Source organism: Pseudorasbora parva, chromosome 19 (assembly GCF_024679245.1).
Source record: "Pseudorasbora parva isolate DD20220531a chromosome 19, ASM2467924v1, whole genome shotgun sequence".
NCBI classification, from domain to species: Eukaryota; Metazoa; Chordata; class Actinopteri; order Cypriniformes; family Gobionidae; genus Pseudorasbora; species Pseudorasbora parva.
In genome coordinates this window covers 13241858-13260338 of record NC_090190.1, presented here as the reverse complement: position 1 = coordinate 13260338, position 18481 = coordinate 13241858, and the positions used below count along the sequence as shown (strand labels likewise).

Here is an 18481-nt window from a genome sequence, read left to right as displayed (position 1 = left end):
GAACTATAACCCATTTGTGTATTTTGCTGTACTGAAAAAATAAGCTTTACCAGAGAACATGAAAGGTTTTTCTGTTTGGTGATGCACTGTATTTAGTTTGATGAATGGTTACATGACATTAATCAGACAAACAAAATAAGTGGGGTGGGGGGGTACTGTGTGTAATGTTATATTTGTATGTCCAAGGAATTTAAAAACAGTCAAAACAGGGTAAATCTATAAATATCTTTTAATGCATATTTATGTTTAAAACAGTGTTGTGATTCTATTTACTCCCTTGGAAGTAAATAGCTACTAAAGTATATGTATATATATATTTTACATCAATTTTAGAGGGACCATCATTCAATACTCTTTCTAGTTTGCTGGTTCCAACAGAAATGCAGCATTTAGCTTAAAAGTGCTTTAATCTAATGTAAAGTATGCATGTAAATATTTTATATGTTATACATTTCAGCCATGGTCAGCATACTTCAGACGGTTCTGTACATGTATAATTACATATTTGCTGAAAGCTGGTAGCAGTAGCACTAAAACTTTCAAAAATTGTTAGTAGAGTCAACTTCTTTCATTAATTGCTAGCAATCAATCTCTGTGATTGGACATTTAGATATGTCCTTAAATTATAACACAGGATTTGACTTTTTTGCGTCAAGCAGTGAATACTACCACTAGTGACCACTAGATGTCAGTTCAATCCTGCGGTCATTAGCTTTGATAAGTCCAAAATAAACTTAAAGTGACTTTTCCCAGAGCACAGAAACTAGAAAAATACTCGAAAGTTGTAATAAAGCTATTTTAAAAAACGACTTGGGGTAAAAGCTTTTTGCATACATTTGAAGGCCATTATCAGGCTAAGGCTTTTAAGACAGTTGTGGTGTCCATGAATCCTTTACCATAATCCCACTTGGTCTTTTATCACTTGCTTTGTCCTCTTCTCTTTGCCAAACTGTGACTAAACAGTCCAATCAAAACTCAACTCGTACACCATAACTCTTCAACATGCAGTCTCTGTACTTCCTGAAAAAGAAATGTAATTATAATGATTATTTACTATTACGACTGACCATCTGTATTTCATGCACAAATTGAAATAACCCCTGAATGCTTCCTTACTTGCTTGCTCTTTACTCCCTAATGATTGTGCTCGCTGGCCAGCAGGATGCACTGGATCACTCTGCCCATTAACTTCAACCCTCATTATTTGTTTATTTGTCAAGATCTCTGTCATATCCGGTGTTGCGTTTTCTGTCTTGTTGGGAGGATTTGTTCCATGCACTGGTTTCTTAGCAACAGGTGGCGGTACCTTAATAGCTTTTTTGGTTCCATTTGTAATCATCTTGGCTTGGTCAGAAACCTGCATTATCTCAGCTGCAAGACTCTGTTTGAGGCTTGCTTGGACCTCAGGCGAAGAAGGTGTTTCAATGATCACCTTTTTTGTGCTTTTGGAGAATATAAAACTGGCTGTAGATGCAGGGGACTTAAGTAAGTCACAGCCGTCTGGTGTTTTAGGGGACTGCACAGGTGAACTAGCAGTGCTAGTTGAGGATACGCGTAGATTGAGCATTGCAGGTACTCCGCTGGAGGACATAGCAGCTGTCTTCATACGTATAGCCTCTTGAAGACGCATAGATGGTACTGTGGCAGAAGCAGGAGATGACTTGGCAGGTGAGTTGGATTTCAAAGCCAAAGATTTGCGAATAGGCTTTTGTGGTGTTGCTTGACTAGTAATACTGTGATCCTCATTTGTTGTGGTCTCGGCACTTGGTTTGTGGTCATTGCTTATTTGCTCTTCCCCAACATTTACAGATCGTAGTCGCACCATCTGAAGCAAGGAAGGTGTGACAAGTGGAATGTTGGCATCTTCCTTTGGAATAGGGGTGCTTTTGTGTCGACCCAACAGTTCTTTGCTCCGGTTGTCTTTGTTTACAAGGCTACATTGGCTTCGTAAGTTAACAACAGATTGGTTTTCCACTGGAAGCGGAGGTGCAAGTGGCACATTGGAATCTACTGGGGTGTTAGGTGATGCATGCTCTGATGAATCTTCCCCTTGTACAAGTTCATCTGGTAATAAAAAGGATAATTTAGGAGAGGCTACAGTTGTGTTTTCTGTGCCAATTTGGTCCACCGAGAAGTCTGAAACATTACAAGGCTTATCTAGTTGTATATTGTCCATTACATTTTGTAGAGTTCTTTTTTGGAGAATAATATGCATTTCTGAGTCTTGGTCTGGACTACTGTCCATTTCCGAAGCATTAGATGAAACCAATTCTGTATCGGCTTGCTGTTCACAGGATTCTTCATGGCAATTGACAGATATCTCTGAGAGGGGTTCATGTATGAATGAAGGAGGTGGTGGGGGGAAGTCAAGTTCATCGGTTTCCTCAAACAGCAAGTCAGTGGACTCTTCCATTGGTGGTGGTGGTGGAGGCCAAGAAGACTCCAGGAAAGTCATCTGCTCCTCTGTTTCTAGCTTCTGTTCATCTTCTTCTTTAGATGGTGGTATAGACACTGAGGAGGCTGACAACTTTTTAATAGGTGGTGGAGGAGGGTGATGTTCTGGAGGTGGAGAAGGAGGTGGAGAAATGCCATTGACATCAGGCACTACTATACCAAGGGTTTTCATTGGTTTATGATTCAAATGCCTCTCATTGGTTTCATCATTCCTTGGGGGAGATGTGCTCACGATTTCAGCATTTGTTTTGACTTCACAGTTTGTTTGTGACAGCATACTTTGATCAACTTTGATAGTTGGTACCTTTGTTGTAGGAAGTGTTTGACTTCCTTTTTCCTTTTGATCCTCTACAGTTCTCTTCTCTTGTAAACGAATGATCTGGTTAACCTCTGTAATTGTTTCTGGACTTTCTAGTTCATGAAGTAATCTTGGGCTTCCATTATGCCTCACATCTGGAGGTTCTGCCATTGTTTGTTCATGCACTTGTGGTGACATGGACTCATTTTGTTCTTTTACAGCTTCTTTGTTCTCCACTTGGGTCGCGGTCTTAATTTCCTCTGTTTTCTGTGTCTTTGGGATCATTTGTTGATGGATTTGCGTTGAATTTATGTTTAGATTTTTACTTATTGATGAATCTTTTTGCTGTTTTTGAAGCTGATGTAACTTATGGGGGTTTGGACCTGGGCCACATAATAGTTCAAGTGTGCGTTTATTGTGAATCCAGGTTTCAGGGGGTGGGGGTGATGGGGCTTTTACCTTGGGTGGAGGGGGAATGTTGAACAGTTCCCTAAGAGCAATATTTGGATGTGTGGGTGTTACCTTGTTTTTCACTGTTGTAAGCAGAGGGGAGCACTTCAGTGTCTCTGATGGGGTGGTGTTTCTTTGAATGTCCTGATGCACCATATCCGATGTGACTGAAGACAGAGATGTCATTGATGAAGAGACTGAAACCACTGGTGAGCTCTGTACACCTGCTCTCTCTGGTTTTAAAGGCTTAGCTCTTCTCTTTCCAGGTGAGGAAGGACTAACCTCTTTAGGGGAATGTGTAGGCGTCCCACTTTGACTTGAGTATCCACTAGAAGGAGATAAAGTCCTATCAAATTTGTTTTCATCGCATTCTCCAGTTTTCTTTGGGGCTGAGTTATTTATTCCAACATGACTTCCAGTAAAAGCTTGATCGGGACTAAGTGGGCTAGATTCCACAGATGTCTGGAAATCTCTTAATGAGCTGAGCACAGAAGAATGGACAGAATTCTTCTCGTTATTAGTGGACTGATGATCTTTTGAACTGCTAAGTCCTCTACATGTTTGCTCATCATTTGGTGCTATATCTTTGAGATCTTTTATGTCTACCCGTTCCCTAGATCTCCACTTAAGTTTTTCATGGTGGAGGGAAAAGGTTCTTTGAGGTGGTGCTGGTGGTAGTTTTGTCTTCATTACAGAAAGACTACGAGAGAATGAATGGCTGTTTCTAACATTGTCCCCTGCATCACCCAACTCCTTGTGGTCCGGTATGTGGTTTGTATCTTTACTGTCAGAACTTTTCCAACTGCTTGAGCTTGTAACACTCATGTCCTTTGGGATTAATTCTGAAACTTCTTTGGTGCTGTCTGCAGAAAAGGTTGGTAGACACCTTCCTTTTGAAGATATTGTAGAGGAGTTGGAGACGACAGTCTCAGATGATTGCGAATGGCTCTTGTTGGAGCTAGCGGTAAGTGGACCTTGATTTGTCCCACCTCCAGAACGTGAAGAAGCTGGGCTAGCTGATGCTAAACTACTCTTGCTGACTGTACTGGCACTGCGTCGGCTGTGATCATTATTAATTTCAATGATATCTATTCCAGCAGGCAGAATTGCATTCGGAATAATCTTGGATAAATACGTTGCCTGTGGTGAAATAGACATAACAGGACCTTGAGGCTCATGCAGGAAAGAGGAAGTGGTCATCCCTGGCACAGCAAGAGACTTAGGCCTCTGTGTAAGGCATGCTCCTAGCCCAAGCTTTCGGTTTAACTCATCTTGATAGACAGAATGGATGTGGTTTATTAGGAACTCCTCATCTCTTGATGTCTGAAGGACTTCAATGTTCTGCAGGTGTACACGAGCTCCTTCATGATTTACTGAAGGGAGCTCTCCATCAATTGTTGGGATGACAACTGTGCCAGATGAATCATCTTCATCACGTTCTCTGTTTGGAAGCTGCTGCAGGTTAGTTCCTCTTGCCATATCTTAAGTAGAAACAAAAGCAAAGTAATGTCATTCTTCTATTATTAGCAGAATAGCTGTATGTCATTATCAAAAAACAGATTTTTTTGTTGTTGTTAAAATCTGACAATAACAGTTTTACATGCCCAATTCTCTTTGAACTTGCTGTGGTATGCCCATGATAGTTGTTCTTCTACTTCTCCTCTTGGTCTTGTCCAGTCGATTAACTGGGTTCAAGGGCTTAAATGTGGAACCTAAAGGGAGTGATGGATCAAACAGAGATTGAAAACCAAAAAGTAACAAAACAACAATCTTTGAGCCTGACAACTTTAATTTTGACAAATGTATGATTTTGTCTTTGCAATGCTATACCACACAGAGGAAAAAGAGGTAGGATGTGCCACTAAGCATGGCTTATTTAAAGACCTTCTTTACGTCAGCACTGTATACCTTGACGCGTAAGCACTGCATGCGAGGAGACTGCTGAGACAGTCGACGCTGAAATGACGGAGTGCCCAGCAGTGCTATCAGTCTCAAGTGATTCATCTCTTTCTTTTGAGCTTGTGTCTTCCTCTGGCTGTCAAGAAATGGAGGTCATCATTAGAGAACAATCCAATAAATGTTTACATTTATAAACATATATACAGTTGAGAAGGTCAAGGTCTAAGAGATGGGAAAGACCAGAATTACCACTGTAGGGAGTTTACTTAAAACATTTTATTTGTTTAAATGTAGCTACTATTGTCTAACATCTAATAGTTTTAGTTTAAAATGAAACTACAGTTGTCTAAAGGCTGTCCAAAGTTGCGCCATCGGCGAGCGTCTGTCGGGCTAGTTTTTACCGAGTGTTCCACACATCGGCTCTTGTCTGTGGCAGTTTGCCCCTGATTCAGGATGTTGAATTGGCGTCAGGACCGTCGGTGAGAGTGGGAAACGATTTGGATGTTCGGTTTAGAGAATCGGTGCACAAGAATTAAAGCAAAAGTTATGAAAGGGCAAGTAAGTCAAGACCGCAAAGCTGATCTAATGTTATCCTACCCGAGCATTCCAAACCCTGAACATTTTCATAACAACATGAGCCACTTCAACTGAAGAAAGTTATCAACATAACTGATATTCAAAATGGTAAGAAAGCGCTACTTTGTTTGTTTCGTATATCTTGTATATCCTTCTTTCGCTTTCTTCTTTTGAATGATGAATATAGACTGTTGATACTGCTTTAGACAGTTAATTCCTTACACGCAGAATGCACATGATAGTTTGCTGTCAGCTGTAGTCTGTGCAGTGTGTTCAAGCAAGCTTTTTGGTCCAGATGCAGATGACGCGAAGCAACAATACCGTCGGTTTTCATCACTGCTAGTTCTTTGAAGTTGGCTTGGTGTGTCCCAGGCTTAACATCTACTAGTTTTTAATACAGAATTATATATTTATATTTACTTTAGAGGCTTACCTCAGTCTGATCATCCTGAAAGTCCACACCATTTTTGTTCTCTGCATAGAAGAAAGACTGAGTGAGGTGCATCAGAAAACACAGGCCAGAATGTGAGCAGTGCATCAAGGTTTTTATTGGTCAGTATTGTGTTATTGATTTGGGCATGAGACCTACCCTCCTGTTGTAGTATCTTCAGTCCCTCCCGGGCCTCTGTATGCAGGTCTTCCAGGTACTGTGGTCTGCTCCCTTCTATGAACACATTCTCCTGGTAGTGCTGGGAGGCCGTGTAATGTACAGTCAGCTTTCTTTGCTCATCCTGCTTTTGGCCTGCTAAAATAGAGGAAACGCATTGTTATTCACCTAAAAATGGATGCAGTCTTTACCAAAATAGTCTCTCAAAAATGCAGTCTGAGATCATCAAATAATAACCGGTCTGTCACGGTTTAAGGAAAGTTGAACTGTTTAGTCCAAATCAAATCAAGATGGTGATGCATAAGCAGGGCAGTTTTTGCTAGAGGCTCAAACAAACATCCACAAATGTCCCCATTGATTATTTTTATTATTTAATTCAGTGTGAAATTTGAAGCACAACTGATTTCTGCACCCCGTTTTGTGAATGAAGTTCAATGAATGCCTGGAAATCTGGCAGTCAAGTAATCTCACTCTGCCCATTCTTTCTCTATCCAGTGCCCTTGCTAATTCTGGCAGGTAATTCTATTCAGATTGTTGACAGGTGTTAGTGGCACACGTTGATGGATTTCCAACATAGCAATGGACTTCACACACATGCTGTGACTAGGTAATCCCTTTTGATCTTTAATTCCTTGAAATACCAGATTACCCTTTCTTCACTGCCTCTGTTTGACATATGGCAGCACGTGTGTCTGCGTTCACAGAAAGAAGTTGTCTTTTCTTTGTTTCTTTAAATCTTCAAATTAGATTCATTCTAAAATATTCCAGTCAAGTACTTGTTTATTTCCCAACATTACCAAGTCTGAGGATATTAGATGAATCTTTCAAACAAGGACAATGCACCTAAATTCTCAGCAAACATGACACAGCAGTTATTCTTGGTTGCATATATATATATATATATATATATATATATATATATATATATATATATATATATAATAAGGATATTCAAATATTTTCTAGAAAATGCAATAGGCTGACCTAATGGTACCTCTTATTGGCAAATGTATCCCTAAAACGTGCATTACTTTAGTTAGTGGCTGACTTGCACTGAGGCTTACTGTTAACTTTACAATAGGAAGAAACGGGACACTTGAAGATGGCCTATCGTTGGACTGGGGCACTCTCCAAGGAACAGTGAGAAGCCTCATACTCATTCCCCGATCATCTTCTTTGCATACCTTCTGAGTGCTTTTAACTACTGGCGATGAGATAACTGTTTTGATGTTCCAAAAGGCTTTGCAAAATGGAGTTAATGGGAGTGTTTTAGAACAGGGACTTTCCCTTAAAAGAGATCTTTTCCTCAGCCTCTTAGGCCATTTATGCAGATTTCTAACTGTTCACTTGGTATCAACTTTTAAACTTTTTGTATAGTACACCCCGTGGGGGTGTCAGGTGTCCTGGCACTGACTACAGGCATTGTGATAGAACAGAGTCGAAACACACTGTAGGCAAGTGCACTGTTTGAGTCCATTTCGCAAATGACTCATTTTTAAATTCAAAACGAATGCTACTGTTCAATACACCTTGGTTTTTATTTCAAGTGGATTTCATTCAACACATTTTTGGGGGTTTGTTTTACAAATGAGAAGTTTTTATGAAGCTTAACTTATAATTGAATTTTGAATTTTTAAAAAAAATTAATTTAATTTTACAAAGTAATAGACAAAACAGAACATTTACAAACAATGTCCCCTTGTGTAAAGGTATACTGGTAAGAACAAATTAAGTGGGCATGTTAAAGAATTAACTGTATGTGGCTTCAGAACATTACTTCATATATGAACTGCAAAAGTGACGGCAAGATAATGACCTCAACCTTATTCTAGTCTTACTGAGTCTGTCATTCTTCATAAGTGTTGAGAAACCGCCTGTTACATACAGTGTACACAGAGAACCTTGCCTCCATCAACCACACTGCCAGGACAAGTATGTTCTACAACAATGAAATGTTTTGTATTGACGCTTATTGTGACACTTGTGTATGTCTGAACTAGTACATACACAGAACAGCCATTACCTTTTTAACATCTGTTAACTGTAGTACTCTAGATAAATTAATTAATGTTTGATAGTGAATAATCGTCTATAAATTCTTGGATCTGTCTACTCACCCTTCTTCTTGAAGATTGACAACAGAGACCGAAAGTTTTTACTTATAAACACCACCATGTCTATCTTGAGATAAAGGTCCAGGCAGAGATCGTTGCAGTTTGAACGTGCCTCTTACTTAAAAGATAAGAGAACCACTCTTCCACCAAGCATCATGACTGTCCGCTTCTCCAGACACGGACCAAGTGATGTGTCTCCCGTGAAGGATAATCAGTTTGGACACAATGAGATCTACTGTTTGCCACCAATCCTCCAGCTGCCCTGATCTTTCCCACCCCTCTTCATCTGTCCTCCCCCTCGCCCCGGCTTTTGTCAGCATCTTACTGTGTGGTGTCCCCCCTCGTGTTGGCGGTTTTCCACCATTGTGGCATACACCAACTGAACTTGGGATTTGCCTTGATGGGGGAGCCTGGCTAATCTGACACCCCTAAAATCAGCTTAGAAATCATGCCACACTAAGATTAGGGCATCTGCTCCACGATTTGACCCACAGTACACATTATGAATAGTAAAAGGTGTATAGATTTGGTTCATTCTTTCATTATTATAATAATATTTTAAGTACACAGTGAATGCGTCTAGAATCAAACACTTCATGTGTTGAATAGTGATTCAACATTTTGGAGGGTATTATGATGGTTATTTAAACTTTTTAAAGGAGTCGTTTACCCAAAACTGAAAATTCAGATTCTAACACTGTAAATCACAAAATGAGGTGTTTTGAAGAAAGTTCATGCTGCTCTTTTCCATACAGTAAAGTTATATTGTGACTCGCTGCTCTAATATGTGAAAATATCATAAAAGTGCATGACTCGAACACTGTTTTCCAGGACTCCTGAAACCATACGATAGCCATCTGATGTTATTTGAAACGTGTAGGCTTCTATTTTATGAAAGAGAACAGTGTTGAACATTTTTCAAACCATCAAAAATCATATGGGTTTCATGATACAATTTTCATATATGGGTAAACTATTTCTTCAAATAGTTTCTCTTGTTCTCTTTTACACCCTTATTATATAAGTGTAAAAATAGCTGTTAATGTTCTCTGTATATCGTTTCCATTTCTGTGCAAAGTGTTTGTATATTTGTCTTCGGCTCCCAGTCCAGTCACCTTCTTTAGACTAGCATCAAGTCTATTTGCAGCGCTTTACCATTAAACCGTTTATCTGGCGTCCCATGTCACTCGCTCGCTGCAAAAGCTTTGGCACTTGAATAGCGTCTCATTGGAGTTGGCTGAGAATTATGGGAATCACTTCAAGAAGAAAGGTCATATTCTGGCTGGCAAACTTCTCTTTCTTATTTTTATACCAAAGATTAACCACTTTCCCCTTCAATTCTCTGATTTTTTGTATGCATGCTAAGGTAAACATTACTGTTAATATTGCTCATAAATCCATTTGAACAAACTCCTTGAATGCATGAATTGGTACCTCAACCAATGTTTGAGAGGTGTGCTATTATGTTTCTAAGCAGTTCGATGTTTGTTTGTTTTTTAAATCCCATAGACTTTCTCGTCTTTTTCTTTTTTCAGTCTCTCATTCAGTTTGCACCCAGTCTACCAACTGCCAACACATGAAATCCCATTACTATGTATCAGGGGAGCCAAAAGACACCATCTGGCACATGGTGTGAGATGAGGGTTGAAGAGCATGCTTTTAAAGCATCACCAGACCCTTGGGTTTCTTCACACTAAAGCGTTTGTGTCCCTATATGCACAGGAAACAAATGTATGATTTACGGTAAATTACAGAAGCATGACCTGAACCCTCGGCTGACTTGGCAGTTAGCAATCGGGTCAACATTTCATTTATAATCATAGACCATGTTTAGTATTATTTACATATTGTAAGTAATACAATGCTTTATAATACATTTTTTAATCTTATATTTTCATTTTCAGCTTAAATTTTTAGTAATTGTATGTGCTTTTGCCCCCCCCCCCTCCTTACATTTCTATTTATCTTTAATTTCTATTTCAGTTTTAGTTTTAGTCATTTTAGTACTTCATCTTAAACTTATTTTCAGTTTGTTGCCATGGCAATTAAAAAACAACAACATCCAAGTACATTTTAAAAGGTTCATCTAATAATTATATTTTGTATTATTGAATATTTCTATTATATTTTTATTGGTCTTTATTTTAACAATATAAAAGTAAATCATAAAGTCCACCAGGTGGTGGTAAAGGATCTCTCTGTTTATATGTTGCAATGTCGCTTCATTCTTCTTAAGGAACATCCTAAACAGATAATGCACAAATGACAGAGATGAGTGCCAAAACATACTACTATATATATCGCACACGGCTGTTGAAATTCATAATAAACAACAAGTTGTTTTCCTGGCTGCAGACGGATAGAGGAACATTTTTAGTTCAGAAGCTGTTGTTCTGAGGCAAGTCACCGCATTCTCACAATTCTCAACACTCTCAAATTGCTGTCCTCATTTAAACCGAATGTTTCTGTGTCTTATAAAGTACATAGGTACACAAGCATATTGAATAGCCGGTAGGTGCGAGTAGGAGGAAACCACAATATGCTTTAAAAATTTACATCCACCACCCAGTGAGACTGCGATTATAGTTAATTATAAACGTGGGATTGTGTTGGCCTGAGGCTTTCAGAGGAGGGTGTACTCCTCAACATTTGACTTAATCTGGATAAACACTAATAGAAGGTTAATGTACCTTGCAGCTGTTTTAGCTTCTATTTTCTACATTTTTCCTTGACTGCTTTTAGCTTGCAATTGATCACAGGTAGGCTTCAGCCAAACAATGCGTCTTAGCTATGTCTAATCTTCCATAAAATGTGTACAAATGCCTAGAAATTAGCATTCTATTATACACGCAGAATTAGCTTGATTTGTTTCTGCTTGACTTTGGCCAACTAGTCATTTGTTGATTTATATTTATTGTATTATATGTAACCCCTGGTGTTGGTTGTTAAAGGGTTACTTCAGCGATAAGCCTAAGGCTTTGTATCGGTAGAAACCCAGGAGTATATTCAAATGATTGTGCTCCCCTCCCATATCCCCCCGAGAGAAGAGATTTATGCATTTTATTTCTGGAAAACTTCCTCCGATGATGCAAATATTGTCAATTTGCGTCATTGGAGGAATTTTTGGAGCCATTTACACGTTTTCAACCCGCACATGGGGGATGGGAGATCGCACTCACAGCTCAGCTCGCAGCTGCAGGCATTCATGTAAACGGTGCGGCCGGCGGAGCGAGTTTTTCAACTTCTCAAATTAATTCCTATGATAGTTAAGCTTCCAAAGGCATGAACTGAAAATGCGCCAGACTGAAAATGCGCTTTGAATCTATGCCACGAGCGCAGACGCGTTTACCTCAGCTCTCATCACAAGCTTATCCATCACTGTCGATGTAACTCCTGCAGCGTTTGTGCTGTGACACTCCCTCAGCAGCTAAATCCCATTATATTGAACAGACACGTTCAGTTTTTAATTGTAGTGTCTGTTCTCTAACTGAACTGATTTTATGAAAATGAACGCGGTCGGTCGCTGTGGTTAAGTGAAAGTGATTCCGTAATCTATAGCAGTGGCTTTAGGAGTGGCCTCGTAGGGCATCGAAGCATTCTGGGAATTGTTGTCTTTCATCCCCATGAGATGTTACTTTGTACTATGTATTTTTTTTACTAGAAAATAAATTTTGTCTTTTCTCAGTCTAGAAAGCACCAAATTAAAAAATAATTACACATTTCTACTACATTAATGACCCAGTTTAAATACAGATTCATCTTCCCAGTGCTGAAATACCCCTTTAAAGCATGACAGAGTCCCGCCCCAGATATCAGGCACAAATCTCCCGTTCTGACAATGGGCTGCTTTCATAAAACTGCCTCTGTGTTGTTTTCAAGAAGCAAACAACTGGAGGAGATGATACTGATGTGTTAGGGCGTCTTCTGAAAGTCGCAGATGATGATGAGGCATTTTTCCTCAGCTCTGCTCCCCTCCCCTCCTGATGATCGGGTTAATTTTAGAGCGCCCTGCAGTGAACCACCTCAAGTCATTAGCGCCAGGAAGCTAAAGACATGTTTATTTTCATGGCTTTGATGGAGTTCTGCATCTATCAGTGTTTACAAGTCCCTCTTGAAGCGTCTATAAATCTTCCAAATAAAGTGGCTTTTGTTTTCAAGAAATACAGCACAAGTACAGAATTTGTATGTGTATTAATACAATGAAGTTAAAAAGTACTTGGACACTTTGTGGTTGTAATAAGACATGTCACTTCTTGGTACAACAAAATGAAACGTATGCATTTTTGAATGTGGCATTAATATCCAAATGGCCATATATGTTCCAAAAACCCATGATTTTCAAAACACTCACTCCCAATGTCCACCCAAGCATAGATATCCATAATAAGGGCTAGATATCTTACGGCAGAGTCACCATCTTGTCACAGGCAAGCTTTCTGTTGGGCTCTGTGGAACCTATATATTGATTTAACATAAATACCTTGTGTGTGTATGTATATTCATTGCACCTATCTGCACAGCAAATTACTGAGGGATAAAAACCTGGTGTTGGGCATCTAGTGATAAAATCTGGTGTTAATTTACAAATATTATATGCTTTATCACTTGTTTAGTGTTAAAGCACAGTGTTTCCTTTGGGTGATAAAGCACAGTGTTTCCTTTGGGTGTTAACAATCAACATCTGCGCATGTGCAGAGCATTTTAAATTTCCCAGCTCATCCTTCGGTCTCTCCATCTTTATGGATTTCCCTGCACACACAACGGTTACAAGGACAAGGTATAGTATAGTATTATTATCTTATCAACTTGTGATTTATAAATGAGCTTGTATAATGAGTAACGTAGCCGATGTGGATGACTTAACTCTTAGCGTTTTTTTTTTTTTTTACCTCAGTTTAAATTTAGCGCGCTTTTGATCCGCCATTCAGTTTAACATAACTGAATAACCCCCACTAACACACTAAATTCGTTAATGGAGGACGAGATTTACGTAAGTGACTTAATTTCGTTGTATTAATTTTGTAATAATGTAGCAGCATTAACATTATGTGTCATTTTTTAACTCACTGGACTTGGATAGTTATTTCTTCTCATTTGGCATAACGTTAAGTATCTTTAGGGCTTCCAACCTTTATAAGACCGTTTATATCTTTCACCCCGTAACTACGAGTTAATTCTGGTGTTTTGAAATGTCATTCAAATGAGAAAGCAGACGTTAATCGAATGAATTAATTGCTCTTAATTTTTTTTTTTCTTGTGTGACGCCCAAGGGGGTAATCTAGCACTCGGAAAGCGTTCCACCCCTAGGGGCTACCATTGCTAACCAAGCCATCACCTGCTGTTAGCATTGACTCCCATTCATTTTTGAGTCACTTTGACAGTTAATAACTTTACATCTGAGGCGTTTAAAGACTCCATTTGTCCATTGTTTATTTCTAAAGAAACACGACAATGCATAAAAGGCTCCATTACCTTGTATCTTACACTATCGCCCCGCAGAAGCTGTTTTTGTAAAAAATAGGCTAACGATTGCGTCATAACCAACGCGACTCTGTCGCACAGTTGAGAAATTACCGTATAGACCTGAGGAGACGCTCGCAGGCAATCTGTTACTGTCTATGAGACAGTCGGGGGGGGCGTGGAGACATAAAGTCTGATAAAGTCAAGGGGGAAGAATGGGGAGAAGCCCATAGTGAGCCGAAAGCAACGGGAGAAAATATTTAAACAACGTGATTCAGCTTTCACGTTCCACATCTACTAGAAGACCTACAGCTGTCAGACAGGAGGCTCACGTCACATCTACGTCGTCAAGCTCAGTCTGAGCCTGCGCAGTTCGCTCAGCCATCAGGAAGTGAGTGCCCCTAGGTTGACTTCATTATTTCGCCGTAGACGTCAATGGGGTCGCTGTGTCCATTTCTTTTACTGTCTATGGTGACGCCGGGGCTCGATCCCTGGCCGAGCACCCACGGATAGCACGGTCCATCATTGTCGGCGCTGCGCATACTGATCGGCCTGCAACATTTTGCGAGTGAAATGCTCTGTTCTAGCAATCTTCTCGTGGTACTTTGATAACATACGCCGACCATTCTGTACAGCGCTCCAAAATGTCGAAAACATCGTAGGACACGCTTTTCTTCATGAACTGCTTCAGTCATATAGAAACTCAAGATCGAGTACGAGTGTGCAATGTCGTGGAATGTATACGCCAAAACTCATTTTGGTGTGCATATGATACGCTGTTTTTTGCGTGCATATGATACGCAATTTATGGCGTATTATACATACGAACCCCCCACCCCACTACTCTAAACCTACCCAAGAGAGCGTGTCATATATACGCCATAAAGTGCGTATCATATGCACGCCGAAATGAGTTTTGGCGTATACATTCCACGACATTGCACACTCATACTATTTGACATTTTTCGTCTTATTTTGTATTAGTTGAGCAGACATGCATTAGTGCCCTTCCATGCGCGATTTTTTCCGTACAACTTAGTTCTAGCCTTTTCTAGTTGTAGTATTGTAAATCTGTAACAGTAGTGCTTATGTTTTGAATATAAAATTTTCTTGCTATGTGTTGGTATAAAGATAACCTGAAGTAAAACACAAAGTGACCTGATTATTTTGAGTCTTTTAGTTTGCTTTCTGCTTTGGAGGATTTTTGTTTCATGGAATATTGTTTATTATTGCAGAAGGAAACCACTTAAGGCCACAATCTATGTATGCCCTTGGCATTATTACTCTACAAACCTAAACGATCCTGAAAGGAAGACAGGCTATGTAAGTATCTCTGCTTGTTGATTGAAGATGTTTGAAACTTTATATCTTAGATTTTTTTAATGTGTTTGTTTTAACCAAATGTGTCTCTTTAACAGGAACGATACTATGTGTTTGGATCATTTTGAGGAGCGCTATCAACGCCAAGATCGTGGGATCGATGAATTGGGAAAGCAAGAACTGACAAAATGTAAAAATGCGTACATTGAATGCAATGTAAGTCTCTTTGGATAAAATCATCTGCCAAATGTAAATGTATTAATTTATAAAGGAATAGTATTTTTTATCAGAATGAATTACAAACCAGACAGTTTTTTAACATTAAGGTTGATTTAATATATACAATGTTGAATTTTTGTATTTTCAATTAAAACATTACTTGAGGAATGTTTCTTTGTTTAATCTTGTTTGAAACGCAGTAGAGATTTATCATGGTAAGATGTTATAGCATTGGAGTATAACAAGAAATTGTTTTATTCAATTGTATGTGTGACAACAATGGCTTTACTGTAGCGATTCCCGGCGAAAGCAAGAACTGACAAAAATGTTTTTTTTTATTTATTAAAAATGGTATTGAATGCAGTGTAAGTCGCATTGGATAAAAGTGTCTGCCAAATACATAAATGTAATGGAATTGATATATTACAATTTCAATAAATATTCAAATAAATTTGTAGTCACTTGATTTTTTTGGGGAAAAAATAAAATAATATATATATAAATTGTTTTAAATTTCATTCACAGTGCCATTTTAGTATTTAAGTATTTACATTAAATACACTGGGTGTGTGAGATTAATCACCATAAAGTGTTAAATGTACACTTATGAGTAATACATTTCTCAACACCTTGAGTGACTAAAAAGAAACACTAACACAGTGTTTGTATAACGAACACTTTCGTCAGTGTTGTTTTAACACTAGCAAAGACGGACCTGTATGTTCACCCGGAAAGTGATAATTTTAACACCCGTGGTGATAAATCTCCCAACATGTTTTTTGCTGTGTGTTCTGTTCAATGTTACTTTCATATTGAAGTCCATGGTTATAATTATTCATAAGTATGTAGTCATAACTACATCTCTGACATTTATAACTATCGAAACAGTTTGAAAATCGGTTGAAAATTGAGCAAGTTATGGTTATTTAAAAGTACACGCACCATTAAAACACACTGTTACGAGTGAGCGAGCTGCCTGTGACAAGATGGCCGCCAGTTGCGGACGGCGACCTCCATTGGCCAACAGCGCGCACGAGACATCTAGCCTTTATTATGGATATTTATGCACCCAAGACCCTTATAAAGCCTACACACTAAGATATGTCTTATTTGTGTGCAATATTGTGTCAAATAATAATGTTTATATTCCTAATAAAATATGGAATATTCAAACAATGTCAAACTAATTTTCATGATGCAGACGCCTGCAAAAGAAACACAGAGCCCCTCCTCCAGTGACTAATGTTTTGTGTTGAATGTCGAATCTTATTATAAAACATGTAACAGTGAAGCATATACTGATTTGATATGTTGCATCCCATCTGCTAAGTATTCTACTATCCTCATAGCAGAGGTCATACAAGGTTGCTTGAGGCTAACAAGCAAATTCATCTTGCTAATATAAGCAAAACAGCCGCTTCTTGTTCCTGACTTTATAAAGGTCGTAGCAACTGGAAGCATCTGTGTAAATGAGGCCTTTTTAATATACATTACTTGTGAGAAGTATTAATGGCAACATGGGCTCTTTAGAAAAATGTGCTTCTACATACATATATTTTGCAGTTTTTTGCACAGTAATGTGTTTTAACATTTGCATCAAATAACCAGATCCATATGTATGGCTTTTCTGACAGTAAACTTGCTCGTTGGCATATTTTGTGAAACACGAAACTACAATAAAAGAGCTTGCAGAAGCAATAAGCTAAAATTGCTTTAGCAAATGCGTTATTATCTGACGTTTGCTTTTGTTAGCGTTATTGGTTAGGCTTCTTCCTTTATCTCTGCTTGGATGGAGGAGCATCATCTGCAGCTCAACCTAGCAAGGACAGAGCTTCTTGTAATCCCTACAAAGCCAGCAGTTGACCACAACATCACTGTGCAACTGGGGTCTACAACACTAACACCATCCAGGACAGCAGATTTTCACTCCACAACATCAGGACACTTTTTGTAAGAATACGCAACACAGCGACTCGTCCAAGCGCTTGTAATTTGAAGACTGGACTACTGCAAGGCTTTACTAGCGGGCCTTCAATCAGCACGACTAAAGGCTTGTTCAAACTGGGCCGGTTATCGTGCGCGTTTATCGCCGACGTTTATCGCCCTGTAACTAAACAAAGGGCGCTAATGTGAGTGCGGTTTAAAAAAATGAGATTTTCGTTTTTGTTCACGTGCCTGGAGCTGTTGAAGTTACAATAAAACACGACTTGGTGGCGCTCGAGCACAAAACGGTCTTGCCGAGCACACATTGATACCTAAGAAGAGGAAGTAAGTAGATGAAGAATAAGATGCAATGAGGCAAGATGAGTGTAGAACTGCTGGTCACTTTGGTGTTTGAACAATATACTGTAAAAAAATATGGACGTAGTGTCCGTGAGTCACCTGTAGTATTCCGAAGAGCCGTTCTGAAGTAATTTCACGGCCGGATAACAGAAAATGGGCAAAGAGGTGGGATGTGGGCGGTGCTGAGGTGCAATGACAGTGGCTAAATGGGTATCCACCTGTCAATCAAAGTGACCACAGCCTTAATTATGCTGAACTTTAAGGATTTATATAATGTAAACGAATGAGTTATACAAACTTTTTTCTCCCCTCACAGTTGTCATGAAGGGCAAAATTAGCCGCATAGACCAAAACCACAATTTGTACCAGGCTGTAAACATGGTTTTCTGCTGTAAAGTTGGGAATTTGAACATGGGGCTCAATGAGATTCTGCTCCCTTCTGGAGCCTGTCCCTAGTGGCCCGTCGAGTAATTGCATTAAGACACTTCTGTATTGGCTTCAACAGAAACTGTGGGCAGTTGCCACTTGGTTTGAACACAAATAACTTTATGGCAAACGCTACAGCAACTACAAAAATCTTGATAAGAATTGTTATAGAGAGGAACTGCAGATCAAATAAGATTTAATGGTGCGTTTCCATCGAATCCTATTTAAAGTGTAATTAAATCAAAAGCGCCATCTCCATCTACTGTCAGGGAGTGAATTTGCATGTTTACGCCGCACATCGCCAGTGAAAATCGCTTGGGTATCAACACAAAGCTGGTAATAAGCACGCACAATGATCGTCCCGGTATGCACGAG

General features: G+C 39.1%; 1 protein-coding gene across 8 annotated transcripts in view; it reads right to left on the bottom strand.

The window, feature by feature from the left end:
* Positions 1 to 211: 211 nt before the first annotated feature.
* nhsl3 (NHS like 3) overlaps positions 212 to 18481 on the bottom strand; it is an 85574-nt gene continuing 67304 nt past the window's right edge. For 6 of the 8 annotated variants that reach the window (XM_067425484.1, XM_067425481.1, XM_067425480.1 and 3 more), the window contains 6 exons: positions 6267 to 6422; positions 6111 to 6151; positions 5111 to 5237; positions 4807 to 4914; positions 1117 to 4683; positions 212 to 1020 (listed from right to left, as the gene is read on the bottom strand). In XM_067425484.1, coding sequence (XP_067281585.1) covers positions 998 to 1020; positions 1117 to 4683; positions 4807 to 4914; positions 5111 to 5237; positions 6111 to 6151; positions 6267 to 6422 — 4022 coding nt within the window. In that variant the 3' untranslated portion in view covers positions 212 to 997. The remainder of the gene's footprint in view (positions 1021 to 1116; positions 4684 to 4806; positions 4915 to 5110; positions 5238 to 6110; positions 6152 to 6266; positions 6423 to 18481) is intronic. The other 2 variants (XM_067425485.1, XM_067425487.1) reach the window with 1 other exon arrangement.